The following is a 21,406-nucleotide window of genomic DNA, read 5'->3' as shown; positions in this document are numbered from 1 at the left end:
TGTGTGTGTGTGTGTGTGTGTGTGTGTGTGTGTGTGTGTGTGTGTGTGTTAAGTGTCTGAGGCTGGAACCGAACTCAGGTCCTCCTGACTCTAGGGCTGGCACTTCACTCACTGCACCACCTAGCCGCCCCAGCTCCTCTATTTTTTGAGAGAAGAAGCAGCACTCCCACAACTGGAATCAGGTTTATTTTCTTATATAAGAAGTGGCATATCAACAGACATAATAACTGTGATAAAAGTGCAATTTCTGGAAGGAGAGGTGTAAAATATGCAATCCACAAGTCACATGTGGCTAACAACACTCCCATGTGCAGTGCAAACTAGACTAAAATGTAATTGGGAAATATTTAATGAAATAAATAAAAATTTAATAACACAGATAATGTTAACATGTGGTTTTCTAAGTCAACATGTGGCCTGCAGGAATCCTTACATATGGGTTAGTGGCTCCCGTTTCTATTTGAGTTAGACACCACTGTCATGGAGTATCATTGTGTATTCCACAATTAATAGACCTTTACTGAATTCCTAAGTTATTCTATTCCATAGAAACACAAAGATATGAGACAAAGTCCTTCCCTTCAAGGAGTTCAAAATGTGGTTGAGACAGAACCAAAAAATCAAAGATATAAATAATGGTAGAAGGTAACATCAGCTAAAAATCAAATGAATGATACAAAAAGTGTGGCTAAAGTTTAGAGAAGGGAACAGTCACTGGGGGTGGTGTGGTTGGAGAAGGTTTAAGAGAGAATATGAGTCTTAAGCCAGACCCTGAAAGAAGAATTGGAAATAGATAAACTGAAGGGGAAATGAGCAAAGATGCCAAGGTGAGAATGTTAATCAAATGTTTGAGGAACAATAAAGAGAACAGGTTGGCTATAGTGGAAGGGGCTTCTAAGAAAAAGAGATAAGGCTAGAAGGGCTAGATAGGGGGCTATATGGTACAGGGCTATGAAATGTATGGCTATGGAGTTTGGACTTTAGTCTGCAGAAAATGGAGAACCAATAATGGCACTTGAGCAAAGGTGTCTTGTACATAAATCAATGTATTAAACTGGTAGCAATGTGAAGGACTGTTTGGAGGGGAAGAAGCTGGAAACAGGGCAACAAAGGGGTACCGAAATAGTCTAGCAGCTAGGTGGCGCTGCAGTGGACAGAGTGCTGGGCCTGGAGCCAGCCTCAGACACTCACTAGCAAAATCACTCATCCTCTGTTTGCCTTAATCCACTGAAGAAGGAATGGCAAGCCACTCTAGTATCTTTGCCAAGAAAATCCCATACAGGGTCATGAGGAGTCAAACACAAGTGAAAAACTACTGAACATCAGCAACACTACAGTAGTCCAGATGAAAGTTAATAAGGCCAGAACTATGGTGACATTGGTACAAATAGAAAAGGAAGCGTAGGTATGAGAAACGCTGCAGAGGAACTATAAACAAGCATTGGTACCCAACTGGATGCATAGGTCAATAAGAATAACTCATGCTCAGTACCTGCTAAACTAGCACTTACCTGTTGTACGATAGTCGTTAACTGCAGGCAGAGTTGAACGATCTTGTTTTTTAGGACTCCGTATTCTGTCACAGTGACAAATGGAAGTCTGCCAGAAAAAGATAATAGAAGACCCTATCAATGTGGGTTTCATTGAGCATTATATCTTGCCATTTATACCTAATGCCAATAACAGGCTAATTAATCCTCTGGGGAAACTAAAACAGTGATGATCTGCAATGGCTAGAGTCATTAAAGCATCCTCCAAAAAAAGACTCTGTTAAACTCTAGATCTCAGACTTCCTTGTCAAAGAGTAACAGCTGTATTTTCTCTAGGAGGAAGTTGATATTCATGTTGGACATGGAGATATCCTCCCTGGCTTCAACAAGATTTGTCCCATAACATGACTCCAGAAAGTACTCTATGAGTCTAGCATGAACACCCACAGGATTTTGGATGAGGTAACAAAACCTCTGTACCTTTGATAAGGACCACTCCATTGCTCAGGAATTCCCAACAGTAGGAGGGGTGTTTTCAGAGTACCCTATGTAAATATAAATTAATAAGCAACATAGTGCCAAATCCATATTTATTTTAACAGGAGCAATGCAATTTAATTTCAAGAGTTAGCAAGAAATAGCCATTTAAGCCTCAGATCTAAGTTTTGCAGGTTGTAATGCTGCCAGTCCTTGGGGGTGGTGGGGAGGGAGGAATTCATTGATCGAAGGCTCATTTTTTGGAGGCCAACTCTGGAAGTACATGTGGTTTGGGGCAACATTTCAAAACACTTCTTAAAATTAAGTTTATAAAACCTCCATGTGGCAAAACTAGCTGCCAAAAAGCACAAGATACTTTCCTATGGCTCCTTCCAGGCATGAAACATGTGGGCACAATTCTCTTGACCTTTCCTTCCCCTTCCTTGCCACCTACCCCTTCCCTCACCTCACCTCAGCCAGGCCATTAGACCAATGGCCAGTAAACCACTGAGACAGGGTCACAAGGACCATGATACGATTTCAAGTGAGGCCCTGAGACCTTACTATAAAACATACAAGATTTGTAACTTTTTGGTCACCTTCATCTAAACAGTCTTCAATTGCCAAACTTTATAATGACTATTAGATAAATTTCTTCTCTAGAAATTATTTTCTTGAATTCTGTAGCTGTAAATTTCATGGGATATACATATGTATGTATGTATGTGTGTGTGTATATATATATATATATATATATATATATATATATATACATTTAGAAAACAACAATAATATTTAGGCACTAATCACTATATCCCCAGCTCACAACCTCCTCCAATAGTCTTAGAACATTTTGCCTAGGTCAAACCTTTTCCCTTTTCATTCTCTAACCCTAACTACATGACTCTGTCCACACTGCATCCTCCCAAGGGAAAATAAGCTCACTGAGGGCCAGGACCACTTTGTTTGTCTTTGTAATCCTGCACTAGCATAGTGCTTGGAACACAGCAAGCAATTTGCTGAAAACGAATTTGAAATTCCCAGACTAGCATTTGGGGAGATTACATAAAGACCAAATAAAACCAAAGCCCAGTGGTTTCTGTGTTCAGAAAGTGGTCCTAACATGAAGTTGTTATGCAGACCTAGGCTTGCAGTGTTTGCAAAGCTAATCTCTTCTACTTTTTAACCTGATGTCAGCAAATCCAAATAACTCACTCTGGAGGCCATGAACATTTAACAAAAGCAAACAAAGAAGACCTGAAGAAGAGATTACTCTGGGGAGCAAGCCATGTGATGGGACTTTTTTCTTTGTTTTCATGATGAGCTTTTGAATTAAACTCTTGAATTAGCTCCAATTCTCCAAAATAGTCACTACCTCTATTACAGAGATGACTCATCAGATCTATAGCCTTCTTTTTAATAAAACTGAAATGATTTCTAGGCCTCAAAACATGGATTTGATTAAGCCAGACTGAACCAGGTCAAATAATACCTTGGAATCTCAATTTGAGAGAAATTCAATATTAACACTAATAATTGAAAATTTACATTTTAATAGCATTTTTCTCTTGCAGATTCCCAGAACACTTCAAAGACTAAACATATAGGCCTTTACTCACCTGCCACAGAGATAAAGCCAATCCTAGGTTGAAACACAGAAGCCACTTTTCCCCAGCAACACTACTCTAACAAGTTTCAGAGAGAAAATAAGGAGCACCTCCACCAATTGACACTCCTCACCAGGCAATTTTGAAAAGGAGAAATCTAATTACTATATGGGAAATGCAATTTGGCTGGGCCACTCAGGTAAAAGCTAAACCAGGAGTGTTAATGGGCATCAATGATTGAGTTCTCCAATTTGTACCTCAGCTGAAAAACACCATCTCAAGGCCCCAACTGTGTTCAAACCCCATGCTGCTATCTGTTCTGAAAGTGACTCAGAAGAGCGTCCCTAATGAGTCACTGGCACAACTTCCAACGGCATCTTGAGTTTCCTCGAAAAACTTTGCAAAATCCTACGTGGTTGGAGCTTTAAGGCTCAGAAAGTAACGGAGGGATTTACAGCAAACACCCTCAATACCAACACCCCACCTTACATTTTAGGCACATGGGCCACAATACCTCTTTCCCTGACATCACAACTTCAGAAACCTGGTGATTCCAAATTTCTTCCCTGAATCCTTTGCGGTAATTTTGTGGCACAAAGGGGAAATTAAGTAAGGAAACCTGAGGCCCTTTAAGTAATGCTCAATATTTTAAGTTATCAAAGAGTTCATTAAAAACCCATAGATAGAAATTTGATATTTTGGAAGACTGGTCAATGAGATCATTTGATAAAGACCATGTCATTTCTGAAAGGGATCTCTGATTACCTTGAGGAGCAATTGTTAAAAAAAAAAACAGGGCTGAGGGCAAACCTTGCCCCTCCCCACTAATGTGCACTCTAGAAGTTCTCAAACTTCTGATTTTTAAAGAATGTTCATTAATGCTAACGACTAGATATGATAATTTGGTGAGGGAAAGGAATACTTTGTGAGAAAGGAATAAAACAAGAAAATTAAACCTAGTCATCTCTCAATTCTACATGTTATAGATTCCATGTCATTTTCTGGGGGTCCTTTCCTCTGATCATCACTTAATTGGTGCCCTTTTTTTCAGTTCTCAGTCTTATTGTGCTATATTACAGAAATTCCAAGGGTTATGCCTTCTCTGATCCCCATGGCATAACAGGAAAGGCAGGGAATCAAGAGACATAGGTTCTTATCTCAGGCCTGATGCTAATCATTTGGGTGGCCTCAGACAAGTTATTTAACTTTTCTTGGCCTCAGTTTCCTCATTTGTAAAATAAGGGAGTTAAACTAGGTCATCTTAAAGGTCCTGGTCAGTTATGAAATGCTAGGATTCTCTGAGCAGTCCATTGACTCCAGTCAATTGATTGGAACAAACATGGGAAGAAAAGGCAGAAACTTCCATTTAACCTTCCTCTGTAGTAGCTGTAACCTCCTCCTGTGTTTATTTATTAATTTTTTGTCAATCAAGAATTGATTGAAAAATAAGCAAAGGACAAGTGACCTGTTAGAAAGTAGGCCTCACTTTCCTTATCTACAAAATGGGAGGGAAGGGAGACTGGACTGGAAAAGGAGCAGAAAAAAGTCTGACTTCATGACCTATCCATACATTCTTCCCACACACACGTTGGCACTCCTATATCTCCCCGTTTGATCTCTCTGTCTCTGGAGCTTTGCTACAGCTAGGAGGGAAGCCCCAGGCATATTATCCACACTAGCATTCCTTTTCTTCATGCACATAACTGAGAGTTGACTGTAGACTTTCAGTCAGAACTGACTGGAGTCAAATCTAATTTGGTGGTTGAGAAATGGACATCTTCATATTATCCCTGTGACACAGAAGTAACATATGAAGAGTTTTCTCTCTTTACCCGACTATTTAGAAGGACAAATAAGAGGCCTGCGTAGAGCACAAGCAGAACCAATTCCCGAATAATCAAAACTTGGCTACATTTCGAGTTCAATCATAGGTTCTCTGTTTTCAATATTTACCTTCTTGGATCTTTTCCCTTTGTGCAAAAATATACAGTTCAAAAGCTGTAATAATTCTAATCTTTCCTTATATGTGCCACTGGAGCTAACTATTTGAATGAAAACTAAAGTAATTGGGTTTGTGAAGCACATAACTTTTTTTTTTGGTAAAGTCTACATCCTTCTCAAGATATCTCTGTTATAGATCTCAATTTTAAAATGGAGTCATGGAATATGAGAGTTAGAGCAGCCTTAGAGACCATTCTTCTTATTTTAGAGATGAGACAATGAAGAAAATGACTTTCCTAAGGTCAAAAGGCTCATGTCAGAGCTGGGACTCAAATCATGGTCTCTTCCATCCCATCTACCTTGTTTAATGAGGCAGCTCACCATGCTGCAGCCTGCCCCTTCATCCTAGGGCTAGCTGAGCCTAATGGAAAGAGGCACTACAAAAATAAAATTGAATGTAAGACATCAGAGGTTATAAAATGTCAAAGAACTGACACATTTCCGAACTATAATATAAAGTGGGAAAGACAAAAAGTCAGTCAGCCAGAACTACTCCAGAACTTTAAGGATCACAAACTTAGAATTACCTGTCGAGCCAGGCCAATAATTTCTTGGCAACACCAATCAGGTCAACTACAGCAGTGAGACAGTTATTTGGTAGTTGTCTGTATGTTCTAAGACCAGTGAGGCCGCTCCTCCTTCGTCTAGCTAGAAAGCCCTGTAGGCTTTTGGCAGCCACATTCAGCTTGTGAGCAAGAGATCTCAGATTTTCAGTTTCTAATTCATGGTTCTGAAATAAAAGAAGGGGGTGGGGTAGAGAGAAAACACAAGGTTAAGCACTTTGATATATTCACAGAATCATAGACCACAGAATTGGAGCAATTAGGGACCTCAAAGGCCATCCTCATTTTACAGATGAGGAAACTGAGGCCCTGAGAATGGGAGTGACTTGTCCAATATTACCCAAGTAGAAATAGAAGAACTAGGATTTTAACCACATTCCCTGACTTTAAACCCAGTACTCATTCCATGGTACTGTGCTGAGTCTCCAACCAATTAGATGGATTTTAACTTCAGCCCTAAATAGCCATAACCTAAGATATATGCTACTACTGTCAAATTTTGTTCCTTTCTTTTCACCTTGATTTCAATTATAAATGCTTCCCTTAACAAAGTTCTTTTCCTCCCTCTTATGCTGCTAAGTACTCAAGGATGCCTATCCCATTCTACTCAATCCCTTCTAAGATGTTACCTGATAAAAAATAAAATATTAACACTTAATCTCAACACCTTATGATGTGACCCTGTAATGGTAAGCAAAGTAATACTTAGCTCCTTGTTTCAGCTATTCAGTTGCCTTTGAGCCTTGCCTGTGATTATATCAAGACTTTGTTGGAAACAGTATACATTGTGTTGCCCTTAATAGACTGAAGGTAGTGTGTAGACCTTCCTTGCCCTTAATAGGCCTAACATCATCACATGGAGCCCATGCTAGGAGGAACTTGCCCGAAAGAGCAGAGCATATAAAAGCTCGCACACAAGCTGGGACCAAGCAGAAATGGGAGAAAGGATGCTTTTGGTGGTGGCACTCTGTCTGTTTGTTCTGTCTGTTGAACTGTGTTACTTTGTCAAACAGAAGCATTCTGTCTATTGATTGTGTTACTTTGTCAGACAGAAGCACTCTGCTGATTTGTGTTGATTTCTCAGACAGACAGTGAATTGAGATGATAGTGCGGACAATGTGTGTAAATATTGTTGTAACCCTGTTGAGCTTTGTTTTTCTAGAAACAGAAACTGTGAGGAGCTTGGGGTGGAGCCATCCCCATGAGCTGCTCTATGGGACAGGAGCAGAGAGCTGCCTACCTGTGAATCTGGGCAACAGTCCTGTGAATCCAGGTAAGAGCTAGGAGCCACCAGCCAGTGGAATAAGAACCTGGAGTTTGGAAGTCAGCCTTTAGTTAAGATGAAAGGACCTTTATTTGGGTACTCTTTGCTGACTGATTTGTGACTTAGGGGTGGATGACCTTTGTATTTTCTACTACCCCTTAAGAGGGTACTTAGTAGTGATTGATAATATTGTAGCTTAATTGTGACCTAGGGGTGGGTGACCTTTGTACTTTCCACTACCCCTTAAGGATGATTAGCTTAAGAATGATTGGAAACCAATCCACAGTTAAGATGAAAGAAGATTTTACTAGGGTACTCTAAATTTATTGAGGAGATTGTGACTTACTGAATTTTATGTTTTAGTTTAAGACTAAGTGGCCACCTTAGTAATAAATTGTTATGTTATATTGTTGTGAATGCTGTACTTTGGTTTCTGAATGTTTTGCTTTAGGTTACTGCTGAATAGAGAGTTCAATATACTATATGATCAGAACCTCAAAGTTATTCATTGCAGCAGTCCTCAGGAGAGCTGCTCATTCTTGGCTTTACAGACCCTTCTCAGGAATATTTGCTCTAAGCCTATGAAACTCAAAGATAGAGAGAAAAAAGGGCAAATTATCAAGTAGTGGGGATGATATTTTGGAGCAGAAATAGTTGGCATTTCCTCTAATCATGCCACACAGGCAATTACAGCCTTCTCTATCTATTGTTTAGTCAATCTCTGCCTCCAAAGTCCCTGCCCTATTAAAGGTAATAAATCAGGCATATATTTTCAAAAGTAATGTAATTAAAGATGGTAGAGTGATAGAAAGCAGTTCAGTGAGCTCCTCTCCACAAACTCATCCAAACAGATCTAGAAAATGCAAGTCTTGACAGAGAAAATCCAAAAAAGTCATAGTGAGTCATTTGTCCAGTTCAGCTTGACCTAGAAAATAGGAAGCCTGTGGATGCTGGGGACAGGGCATACTGTACCCAGAATACTTAAGTGCCCAGGGTTATACTAGGGCAAGAGGAGTTCTGGGATACCACTAGTCCCTTACCATAGCAGGTCAATGTGACAGGGACAGGTTCTGTCAACTTTGTCACTCATTAACCAGGTTCTGGGTCACAGATCCAGGGTGTACTAAGAAAGGGACTTGCAAAAGAAAGTGGAATTGATGGATAGGGGCCCTGAGCTTTATATGGAGAAAAGAGGAAGTTCAGAAGAAGCAGCAGCAGTGCTGTGACTCAGACCCCAAGCCAGAGCAGGGTCTCAGTTCCAGCATATAAACCAATGCCTGCAGAGGAACACTAAAGAGAGGAATTCCAGACGAAAGGGGAACCTACAATTGTGTTACTCTGAGCCAATAGACATTTCCAGCTGACTGACAGTTGCTGAGTCTAAAAGTATTCTACTCTTGCAAAGTCTCAAATCCACATAGGAACTTGCAGAGCTCAGACCAGGGGAGCAGCAATCATACTTTGTTCTGGATAAGATCAATCTGGGAACATGAAAAGCTTGTGGAACCCTGCCTGGCCCTGAGATCCAGGAATAATACAAAACTCAATACTCCAAGAAAGCAGTAACATGACTAACCCAGATCTTTCTTCCAGAAGTGTGGGAGAGCCCAGCCCTAACATCAAGCCTGAAGTGGAGAAGTGGGCTGGGAGGATGGGCAAATATAAAAAGAACCCCAGAAAAATGCACTATTTTGGTAACAGGGATGCTTGAGACACAAATACAGAAGAGAACGACTTCCAAACCATCTACAAGCAAAGTAATAGAGAAAAACACAGCTTAGGTACAAACTCAACTAGAATTCCTAGAAGAGATGAAGCAAAACTTAAAAAAAGTTTTAAGGTGTTTTTATAAATGGAATGAGAGTGCTTGAGGGAAAAAAAATGGAAAAGAAATGAGAGCTATGGAAGAAATAATTGGAAAGAAATTAATAGCTTGGCATAAAAGGTTCAAAATCTTGTCCAAGCAATAAACTCTCTGAAAATTAGAATGGACTAAATAGAAGGCAATAACTTAATGAGGCAACAAGAAATATTATAACAAAGTAAAAAGACCTAAAAATAGAAGAAATTGTGAGATATCTCATAATAAAAAAAATGATTTGGCAAATTAAAAATGTAGAAAAAAGTTTAAGAATTATTGGACTATCTGGGTGCCATGACTATAAAAAGATCCTAAACATAATATTTCAAGAGATCTTAAAAGAAAACTACCTAGATCTCTTAGAACCAGTGGGCAAAATGGAAATGGAAAGAATTCACTGGTCACTCCCTGAAAGAAATCCTAAAATGAAAACTCCCAGGAGCATTATAACCAAAATCCAAAGGTTCCAGATCAAAGAGAAAATACTCTAAACAGCCAGTACCACAGTGAGGATCACTCATGATTTAGCAGCCACAACTATAAAGGAGCAAGAAGTTTGGAATATGATATTCCAGAACTCAAAGGATATGGTGGTATAGTCAAGAATAACTTACTAAGCAAATCTGATTATAATGCTATAGGGGAAAGTGAACCTTTAATGAACTAGAGGACTTTTAAAGCATTCCAGATGAAGAGATCAGAAGTACATAGAAATTTTGAAGTTCAAACCCAGGAGTGAAGAGAAGCATAGAAAGGCAAACCCAAATCAGCAATGATAAGTGACAAAAAAGTATAAACTGCTTATGTTCAAATATAGGAAGATGATATAAGTGTCCCCTCTGAACCCTGTAATCATCAGGATTCACAGAAGTCCAAATTGAGAAGGTCTGGGAGTGATTCTGTTATATCTTGATGATCTTAAGAAAATAATGGAGAGAGAGGGGAAGAGAAATACACTTGGGGTGGGGGAAGGAAAAGGAAAGTCAGGGAACTTTGTCTCACATAATCAGGGTGCGTAAGTATATATCCATACAAAGAACTATGAGGGGGCAGAAGGGAGAAGCTGACATCTGTCCAAAGAAGGAATATTACACACATACAGACAGCTGAGTACAGAAATACATTTCATTCAACATGGAAATAGAAGGGAAAGGGAGAAGGAGGGAAGGTAAAATAGAGGGAGGGTAGATTAAGGGAGGGATTAGTTCTAATCAAAATAAACTCTTAAGGATATAAAAAAATTACAGCTTTCTTTGAGGTAGGAAAGATTGGGAATTTGAGGGGGTGCATATAAATCGGGAAATGGATCATTAAGTTATGGTCTATAGGTGTGACAAAAAAATGTGTTGAACTCCTATTAGCATAATGACCAACTAGAATTCCAGAGAATTAATGATGAAACATGTTACCCACCTCTTGATAGAGAGGTAAAGAGTTCAAAATTAAAAATGAGAAAAATTTTCTTAGATATAATCAACGTGAAAAATTTGTTTGATTGACTATATATGTTTGTAAAGGGTTTTTTTTTTTTGGTCTTGTGTCCTGAATGGGGTAGGAGTGGTTGGGGTAGAAGTGTGAAAAGTTAGACCTTGACTGAATAAAACAAATACTTAAAAAAAACACTAATGCAATAGATACATATTATGAAAATAATACAGCCAACTTCAAAACAGCTGCAATAACAGGGTAGGGAAAAACATGAGCAATTTAAATCCTAAAGTAATCACCAAGCTTTATTTTAAGCAATAACATGAACAAGTGGTAAATTATAAGAGATTAAATCTTCTGTTAATCAACAAGCATACAACCATTTATTAAGCACTTACTAGTTGCAATGCATTGTGCTAATATGTGGGAAAACAAAAATGAAAGTGGAGTAGTATGGTCCCTTAAGAATCTTACTTTCTAACTGGATAGACAATATGTCTATACAGATAAAAAGACAGACAGGCAGATATGATGCATGGTAATTGGGGGAAGAAGTATACCAGTAATAAAGAGCATCATTAAAGGTTTCACATAGAAGGTGGCATCTGAACCAAGTTCAAAGGAAACCTGGAATTCTGAGAGGTGGAGGCGAGGAGGGAGTTCATTCCAGGCATGAAGTGGGTGGGAAAAGCAGAGCTGGTGACAGCCAGTGCAAAGGTATGAGATATGGGTGTAGAGAGGGGGAGTAAACCATTAGGACTAGATTCCAGAGTTCATGGAGGGGAAAAACATCAATTAATCACTAAACATTTATTGAGAACCTATTAAGAACCTACTATGTACCATGCACTGTACTAAGTGCTTCAAGAAAACTGGGATGGTATAGACAAATCAGGTGGTAAAGACACAAACGCCAAACAGAGAAGTTTGTATCTGATCCTAGAAGTCATAGGGAGCCACTAGTCTTGCTGGAGGAGATGGGATCAAGGGTACATGTAGAGGATTTGGTATGAGTTAGTGTGGCTGCCTCTTCATTAGAACCTGAAGTAAAGGCAGAAATGATGGGGTATGAGGTCAAAGAGTTGTGAGATGAGGAAGAAGGTTTGACAGATGAGGATGAATGGTTTTAACTGTTTTCAGTCAATTCTGACTTCAGTCAAAAGGGAAGGGGAGGTGTGGTAGGGGAGGTTTGAGGAGAGAAGAAAGTGGTTATAATAGTCATTGGAGAGAGAATCAATTAGCTAGCAATAAAGAGATTGTCTTGCTTGAATTAAGGACCCCGTTGGGATTAAACAACATAAATTTGCAGCAGACCCAGTCAGCAGTTGTGACTTCCCCTAGATCTGTTCAGTTGCACAAGTAGGAGCACGGTAGGTTGACAGTGGGAGTAATTCATTATTGGAGTTTGGCAAGACAAGTGGTCAAGGGATTTGAGAGTAGAGAGGAAATTATGGAGGATACTATTCACTATGAAGCTGATGCTGGGAAAGGAAGGTGATGTAGTCAGAGCAGGGTTGATGGCCTGAGATGGTAATGAGGGACAGATGGACTGGAGGTCAGAGTGATAATGAAGGAGTGGCTTGGGCAGAATCAGGCACAGGGAGAGAAGGAATGGCAGGACTTTATAATTAGATAAAGGCATTTCAGAGTTCTTATTCATGGAAGATGGGAATTTGAGGATGATTGGAAAATGGAAAAAAGGTAAGACTGTTTTTATTCAAAATAATGCTCTTTTATTCCTCAACTAGACCTTTTACCAGAGCTGCTAACAAGCACAAACAGCAACTGACTTGAATTTCCATTTTATTTCCTTTCCACAAACACACTAAGGTAGAAATGTTAACAAGCAGAGAAAGGACTTTAGGGAAAGAACAGGCCAGCTAATCAGTCCCTGAATAATTGATAGGTTTTATTTAACTAAAAATAAAGGTTTCTAGCTACTGACTATAGCTTAAACCAACTTCGTCTTAGCTTGGCTTATCCTCAGTAGAGATGGTCAGCATCTGCTGAATAATCTTTGTTTGGAAATAATAGAGAAGAACATACCTTAAAAATGTTAAATGTTTTACAAATGCAAAGTGATATAACCATTATTAGCTCTTATTCTAGAATTCTTTATCGATGTTTCTGTCTCTCCTATAGTTTTACATTTTGAAATTAGATTTTAATTTATTTCCAGAGTTTATATATTGAAGGCAGGTCACTCACATTTGGTAGCCTGATGTTATCTACATATGTTTGGAAGGGGAATAGGAATTTTCTGTCTTCCAGTGTGGGTACATTTAGAAGTGATTTAAAAAAAAGAGACAAGTACTTGTCCCCAGACACATTACATTTTTCAGCCCAAAGCTTCTTATTCAATAATTATTATCTCTTAGGCGGCAAGCATTTCAAAGTAAAAATATAGTATATTATTATTTGATAAAGGAAATATCCAACCAAATAATAATGGTAAGCAAAATGTTTATTGCATTAAGGTAAATCACAGCACAATTAAGCTTTTATTTACCCTTTCCAATCCTATTACAATGTAGATATATAAATGCACATTTTTCTAGAATTTTCTAATATCATTGCAAAAGTCCAATAAAAGAGATTAAGCGGTATATAAATACCAGGTTTTCTTTGATCTGTTTCAAAGAGTACAAAACTGGGAATGCATCTTTCCCTCCTGGAAATTTTAACTAACATTATTTATTCTTTTATACCCTCTACAGAGAGCATAATATTTTTCAGAACCTAAATACAATACAAAGCATGTAAGTCAGTCATTTCATTCAGAATAAGGGACCACAAGGTACTTTCCCTGTAATTTTTGTAAAAATGTATGCCCAATAATATACTTTAAATTAAAAAGAAAAGATTTTATTCATGTATGAAAGATTGCCATGGGAATGCTAATGCAACATTTGTTATCATTAATAATATGCAGCCAATTGTTTGGGGGGAAAAATCCAAATGAGAGCCAGGTCTATTTTTTTTTCTGCTCTTCACACATCCTACAAAACTGAATTTGCTATGAGGCCAGGAAGGACATATTTTACCAAATGAGACATGTATTTGCTTGAACCCCTTTGAGGTCTTACAGACATATTAACTGCCAAGAGAGGCAATCCCCTGTGTTTCTATTAAGATGTGAGTTATAGGCTTCTCAAGTTATGTTCGACTCATGAAATGAAATAGATCATCAATTCTTTGCTCCAGTGGACAGTTAGTTCTTTCTTTCACAAGTATATGGTCTTCATTAGCCCTAGAGAGTGGAAGACTCAGAAGAGTTGATAAATAGCTATGGAAAGAAATGTCACACATTTGACTTGATTCTCCCCTCAGCACGAGGGACCATGTTTTCCCCAAGCATGCGCCCATCTGGGCAACCTGACAGGAGCCAGTGTGAAAAGAAGTTAGCAATGGTGACTCCAGGAGCCACTGTTGGTGCCCAGATCATTTCTGACTATAGAAACTTTCAATCCACCCAATTCCAAAATATAAACTGACATTTAAGAAAGTCTTTAAAGTTTGCAAAACAATTTACAAATAATACCTCATTTGTTAAGTACTCGAGGTATTATCCCCATTTGACAGATGAAGAAACAAGTCCAGGAGGGTTACATGATATCAATAATTGCATAGCTCTAAGCCACAAAACTGGAATTCAAACCCAAGTTTTCTGAACTCTAGCTTCATTCTTCTCACTACAACATAGTGCGGCACAAGAGTGGAAAGGCTACTCTCTGAAACTCTTTTCCCAAGGTTGAGGAGGGGACACAAGAGGCTAAAAGTTGGCCTACTTCAGGAGGAGAGAGGAAAGAGGAGGAGAGGGGAGAGAAATTCCGTCAAATTTTGTGGTCTAGACCAGTAGATCTAAACAAGTAGGTGTAATAGAAGGCACTGGGAATGCAGGAAAAATTTTAGCATTATTTATATTTTTTTTTATCTAAAGAAATAAAGTTTTCTAATTTTTAATATATGGCTTAACACTGGCCCCTCACTCACTTGGTCCATATGTCAGATGGTCACATGCCCTGTGTGTTGCACCAAGAATCTTGAGGAAAGAGGGCAATCCACAACATATCATAATATATTGTGGCTTACCCATGCCCAGTTAAGTAGATTTATAGGATCTATTACCTAGTTTTAAATAAACTAACTCAAATAAAATGGATGGTTGGCTTACAAAAGATTCTTACAAAGAAATCATGGACCAAAGATAATACTGATAATGTAAGCACAAGTGAACAAAGCAGTGGTAGAACTGAAACACAGCCTAGTCTAAATTCTCTGACAGCCACATTAGGAGGCTAAAAACAATGAAGATCTAATCAGATATGACAAGAAGTCAACCCCCCCATTCAAAGTGAGCAAGATTATTTGAAATGTGGATCTAGTTTCACTATCACGAACAATGAACTTCACACTAAAACATAGTGTGCCTTGAAATGTTACCTAATGAGAGTAGGAAGCCATCACAATTAGCAAGGTATTGAAAAATTAGACTTTTGCTGCTGAAAACGATTTAAGTGTGTCACCCATAAAAACTCTCACAGCTGCACATTTTAAAAATTGGAAACAGAACTTTCTAACCTGTTTAAAACTCTTCTACATGTAGAGTTTCTGTGGTTTTTAAACCAATTTGCTAAAAATATAAAAGTGTAACACATTCCAGTCGGTGTATAAGAAGAAAAGATTGACAGCAAGAAATACTGAAATTTACTGTCTAGATTATAACAAAAGATTTTGCATAAGTGGTGGATGGGTTTGAGAGGAAAAAAATCAAAATTCAAAATGTGAGTATTCCAATTTGGAAAACACAGTTGACAATGATAGTGTTGCTAAAGAAGAAGAAAAGAAAGATGAGAACTATGATTAAAACATCTAAAGACCACAGAGAAGTTCAGAAGAGGGTAAACAAGCAGGGAATTTTTGTTACCACAGTATTGATTTTAATGTACACTTTGAAGAAACGAACTATATACTAGTTCGGTTTCATAGACAGCCCTTTGTTCTTTGGATGCTGGAATGTTCATGTTTGTGGATGATTGCTAAGTTCATAATTACAAGAAAAGGAAAATGTTTACAAAAATAACACATAAAAATGTTGCTATTTAGGATTTTTGTAGCTGCAAGTGCTAAGCTTCTGCTGAGAAGGTAAATAAATTGATATTGCTTGCTAGAGATCAAATAAATGCATGTTAACATTCTTCTTGTTTCTGTTGTTTTAACCATGCCTGATTCTTTGTGATCGCATTGGGGTTTTCTTGGCAAAGATACTGAGTTTGCCATTTCCTTCTGCAGCTCATTTTACAGATGAGGAAACTGAGGCAAACAGGGTGACGTGAATTGCCCAGGGTCACACAGCTATTGAATGTCTAAGGTCAGATTTGAACTCAGGGAGATCGTCTTTCTGATTCCATGAGTTTTCCTGATTACAAACCCAGGGTTCTATCTACAATAGCCATCTAGCTGCTCTATAAACATATAGTTATACTGGTCAATGGAAGTCTTTTTCTTCTTCACATTAGAATCCTCATCTGTAAGATGGGGAAGTTAGACTCTTTGGCTTCTAAGGCATGTTCCATCTCTGAATCTCTGACCCTAGGAAGTTTCTTCTTTCCCTCCAAGACTATGGAATACCTAGGTCAACACTCCTATGTAGAATCTGAGGAGAAAGTTATAATCCCTGAAAACATAGATTGGGGTCAAGTCAAGATGGCAGAGTAAGAGCAGGGACTTGCTTGAGCTCCTGCTCCACGCCCCTCCAAATATCTGTTTAAAAATGGCTTTAAACAAATTCTAGAGCTACAGAACCCACAAAATGACAGAGTGAAGCAAATCTCCAGGCTAAGACAACCTGGAAGGTAGACGGGAAGGGCCTATCACACCAGACTGCGCTGTCAGCACAGATAGGGCTGGAGTAGGCCTCATGCAACTGAATCACTAGCAGCTGTGGTAGTTTCCAGGCTTCAAAACCCACATATGCCAAAGACAGCACAGAAGGTCAGTAGGAAAACTGTGAGACCTGGGTAAAAGAGGAATGTAGTCAGGCTGGGGTCCACCCCAACCATGAGATTGAGATGGCTGCTGCCACCACTGCAGCAGTCACAGCAGCAATGGCTCTTTCTGGAGCTCTGGGCCCACAGACAGTGGGGAATTGGGCAACTGATACAAAAGCCCTGGAGCTTGGGACAGTATACTCACCCCTACTCCCACTGGAAGCAGACATAGTGTTAGAAAGTCAAGTATTTAGCTGGGAAGATGAGCAAACAGTGGAAAAAAAAAACCTCAGACTATAGAATCTTACTTCAGTGACAAAGAAGATCAAAACAACCAGAAAAAGACAACAAAGTCAAAGCTCCTACTTCAAAAGCCTCCAAGAAAAATATGAATTGGTCTCAGGCCATGGAAGAGCTAAAAAGGGATTTTGAAAATCAAGTAAGAGAAGTAGAGGAAAAATTGGGAAGAGACATGAGAGTGATACAAGAAAATAATGAAAAACATGTCATTTGCTAAAGGAGACCCCCCAAAATACTAAAGAAAATAGCACCTTAAAAATAGACCAACCCAAATGGCAAAAGAGGCCCAAAAAGCCAATGAGGAGAAGAATGCCTTAAAAAGCAGAACTGGCCAAATGGAAAAGGGAGTCCAAAAGTTAGCTGAAGAAAATAATCCCCTCAAAATTAGAATGGAGTAAATGGAAGCTATTGACTTTATGAGAAATCAAGGAATTATAAAACAGAACCAAAAGAAGGAAAAAATAGAAGACAATGTGAAATATCTCACTGGAAAAACCACTGAACTGCAAAATAGATCCAGGAGAGATAATTTAAAAATTACTGTACTACCTGAAAGTAATGATAAGAAAAAGAACCTAGACATCGTCTGATATTCTAGAACCAGAGGGTAAAATAGAAATGCAAAGAATCTACTGATCGCCTCCTGAAAGAGATCCCAAAAGAAAAACTCCTAGGAATATTGTAGCCAAATTCCAGAGTTCCCAGGTCAAGGAGAAAATATTACAAGCACTCAGGAAGAAACAATTTGAATATTGTGGAAATACAATCAGGATAACACAACATCTAGTAGCTTCTACACTAAGTGATCAAAGGGCTTGGAATATGATATTCTAGAGGTCATAGCAGCTAGGACTAAAACCAAGAATCACCTACCCAACAAAATTGAGTATAATACTTCAGGGGAAAAAATGAAAATTCAATGAAATAGAGGACTTTCAAGAATCCTTGATGAAAAGACCAGAGTTGAATAGAAAATCTGACTTTCAAATATAAGAATCAAGAGAATCATGAAAAGGTAAAAAGGAAAGAGAAATCATAAGGGATTTATTAAAGTTGAACTATTTACATTCTTACATGGAAAGATGATATCTGTAACTCACGAGACCTTTCTCAGTATTAGGGTTGCTGGAGGAAATATAGATATAGATATAGATGTAGATACAGATATAGATGTGGATATAGATAAAGACATAGACATAGACATAGACATAGATATAGATATAGATAGCTAGAGGGCACATAGTGAGTTGAATATGAAGGAATGATATCTAAAAATATAATTAAGGAGTGAGAGAGGAATATATTGGGAAAAGAAGAAAGAGAGAGATAGAATGGGGTAAATTATCTCACATAAAAGAGTTAAGAAAAAGGTTTCACAATGGAGGGGAAGAGAGGGGAGGTGAGAGGGAATGAGTGAACTTTACTCTCATCAGATTTGGCTTAAAGAGGGAATAACATACACACTCAGTTGGTATCTTACCCTACAGGAAAGTAAGGGGGAAGGAGATGGGGGGGGGAATGACAGAAGGGAGGGCAGATTGTGGGAGGGGGTAGTCAGAAGCAAACACTTTTGAAAAGGGTCAGGGTCAAAGGAGAAAATAGAATAAGTGCAGGTGGGATAGGATAGAGGGAAATATAGTCTTTCACAACATGACTATCATAGAAGTGTTTTGCATTACTACACATGTATAACCTATATAGTGAGGGTGGGTGGGGAGCAAAGAAGGGAGAGAATTTGGAACTCCAAGTTTTAAAAACAAATGTTAAAAATTGGTTTTATATGCAACTGGGAAATAAGATATATAGGCAATGGAGTATAGAAATCTATTTTGCCCTACAAGAAAGTAAGGAGGAAGGGGATAAGAGGGGGGGAGTGTGATAGAAGGGAGGGCAGAAGGGGTAATCAGAATGCTTGCCAGTTTGGGGTGGGGGAAGGGGAAAGATGGGGATAAAATTTGGAACTCAAAATCTTGTAGAGATGAATGTTGAAAACTAAAAATAAATTAATTAATACTAAAAAACAAATAAACAAACATAGATGGTTCTCACTTGAGGAACAAATCTGGAAATGATTCTTCTTTGTTTTTGGTCCAGTTAGTTTGAGACAACAACAAAAATTCCTTTGGACATTTTGTTTGGTTTCCACTTGCTTATGCAACTCTACTTCTTTGCTTTGTATCCCTAGACTATTTGTAAGCTCCTTCCCAAATTCTAAAATTAGGGGATTGCTCAACTCAGCCTAAGTGAAGGTGATCTTATAGAAAAAAGGATTTTGTTTCTTAGACACATATGGTAGTTTATCACAAAATCACTCATTTAAAGGCCAACTGCTACTAGATGTAGGAAATAATGTGAATAGAAGTCACAGATCAATCCTCTTTGATTACTTTTCAGAACTCCCAAAGTAACCGTGACACATTTGGAAGAAGGAACTGGGCACTAAAGTAGCTAGTCATGTGCTGAGAATGAGGGACACAGATGGACAGGGCTGAGGGAAGTGCTGGTGCCAACATTATGTAAAAAGACCTAGCAGAAAGTCTCTAGCATGTTAGGTGGATGCTCCATAAAGGATCTATGAGATAATGTGGACAAAGGTTAAAAAGGATGAGAATGCCAGGGTAGAGGCCACTAGGCAGCCTAGTGGATAGAGTGTTGGACCAGAAGTCTAGAAAACAGGACATCAAGTACAGCCTCACAAATGGGATCCTGGGCAAGTCAATTAACCTTTCTCATCCAGAGAGAAAACTAGTACCTGCCTCCCAGGGTCACTGTGAGGATGAAATGAGATAACATATAGAAAATGCTTTGCAAACCTTAAAGAATACAAAATGGGGTTGTATTCTGAAGCCATGGAAGGAATGCTCACATCGATTAGATCACAGATATAACCAAGTAATAAAAGCTCATCCAAGTTTAATCATTTCTAATCAACCTAGTGACAGCTTCTATTCTTGTTTTTACCTTTCTTCCCTATCATTTCTGTCATCAAAATGCAATTTTACTTCCAAAAGAAAGCATTCAAGATTGGTCTCAATGTACCTAACAATGGTTAACTGAATCTTAAAGTGTCGTGCAATCCTGCTTTCTTTTAGTTGCTTCAGAAGGTAATCAGGCCCTGTGGCTTATTGTACTTGAAGAGTAGAAGTGGGTGGAAAGGAACAGTACAAGTGCCCCCTGGGAACTGCTTGGTGACTACACATATGGATAATGGATGGAATAGGGTGTGGTCTGTGATGTTATTTCAGGGGCACTAAGAAGTGTCTCCTCCTTCTGTCTCTCCCAATCCCCCCCCCCAAAAAAAACCCTGCTACCCATTAGGTGATCCTTGAAATGCCAGTTAGAAATCCATTCCTTTGGCTAAGGCTCTCACTATTAAAAATTCAAATACTCCTGGAAATAGTAACACTGTAAGCCTTATCAGTCATTTCTACCTCTATGTGAATTAGGTGATTAGATACTTTCCTGGGAGCTGGTTTTGATTCAAGGAGAAGAGAAAGGCACACAACGGCACCGCATGCCTGGGGGAGGGGCAGAGGCATAATGAATGGGGGAAACGATACATAGAGAGGGGAGGCTGAGGGAATGCCAATATCTACCTCATAATTTTGCCTAGAGCCAGCCCTAGGTACATACAAATTAAATCAGAAGGAGAAATATTTTTGTCCTCGAATTTCCAAGAAGCAGTATCGCAAACAATAACATTAATGAAGGAGAATGTTATTCTGAATGTCTCCTACAGTGACATGGGGCAATTATACAGGAGAATTTTTTTTTTCAAAAGAACATAATCCAAGTCATAATCCATATGGTGCTGGTAAATGGCAAACTCCTATTACAAACTTCCATGTTGCCAAGTGATTATCTGACACGAGCTGCAGATGCTTAAATGACAAGTACCTCCATAACGGTAATATTTTCTAGAAGGGATCATTTTGATGGTTTTTTTTTAACTCAACAACATACAAAGTCAGTGACTTTCAGGTAACTTTCTAGGTAGCAGATAGTTCCCAAAGAGTCAGTCAAATTGTTCATACTCTAAAAACAGATAAGCAAAACAACCAAGTCCAACCTTGTACAGAGCTAAGCATCAGCTAAGGATGAGGAAGCAATGGATAACTGATTCTGTTTGGCTGAAAAAATTAGGGGCAGTTACTTGGGCATGAGAAATTGTCATGTTGAGCAAGCTATAATATTGCCATAGCTAGGAAGGGGGAAAGGAAAACGAGAGCACATGTGCTTTCAGAAAAAAAGCTAACTGAACTCACATAATGGGCTAGATCTAGGGTAGACAATACATCAGATTCCACACACACTTTGCACAACAGAAAGGTGCCAGCACCCTCTCTGTCACTCACACCAGAAAGCTCAAGCTCTATTATCCTCTCTCTCTCTCTCTCTCTCTCTCTCTCTCTCTGTCTCCCTCTC

General features: G+C 38.7%; 1 protein-coding gene across 1 annotated transcript in view; it reads right to left on the bottom strand.

Moving 5' to 3' along the window:
- Positions 1-21,406, bottom strand: part of LOC138145738 (connector enhancer of kinase suppressor of ras 2-like) — a 558,854-nt gene that overhangs the window by 318,278 nt on the left and 219,170 nt on the right. The window contains exons 3-4 of the mRNA XM_069067369.1: positions 6,103-6,305; positions 1,512-1,599 (exon numbers count right to left, since the gene is read on the bottom strand). Of these exons, the coding sequence (XP_068923470.1) occupies positions 1,512-1,599; positions 6,103-6,305 (291 nt within the window). The remainder of the gene's footprint in view (positions 1-1,511; positions 1,600-6,102; positions 6,306-21,406) is intronic.

The sequence above is a fragment of the Petaurus breviceps genome, unplaced genomic scaffold, assembly GCF_028583685.1.
Source record: "Petaurus breviceps papuanus isolate PSGF00001 unplaced genomic scaffold, PetGlider_PUasm1.0 90747, whole genome shotgun sequence".
Lineage (NCBI taxonomy): Eukaryota > Metazoa > Chordata > Mammalia > Diprotodontia > Petauridae > Petaurus > Petaurus breviceps.
This window is presented reverse-complemented; position numbering and strand designations above follow the sequence as displayed.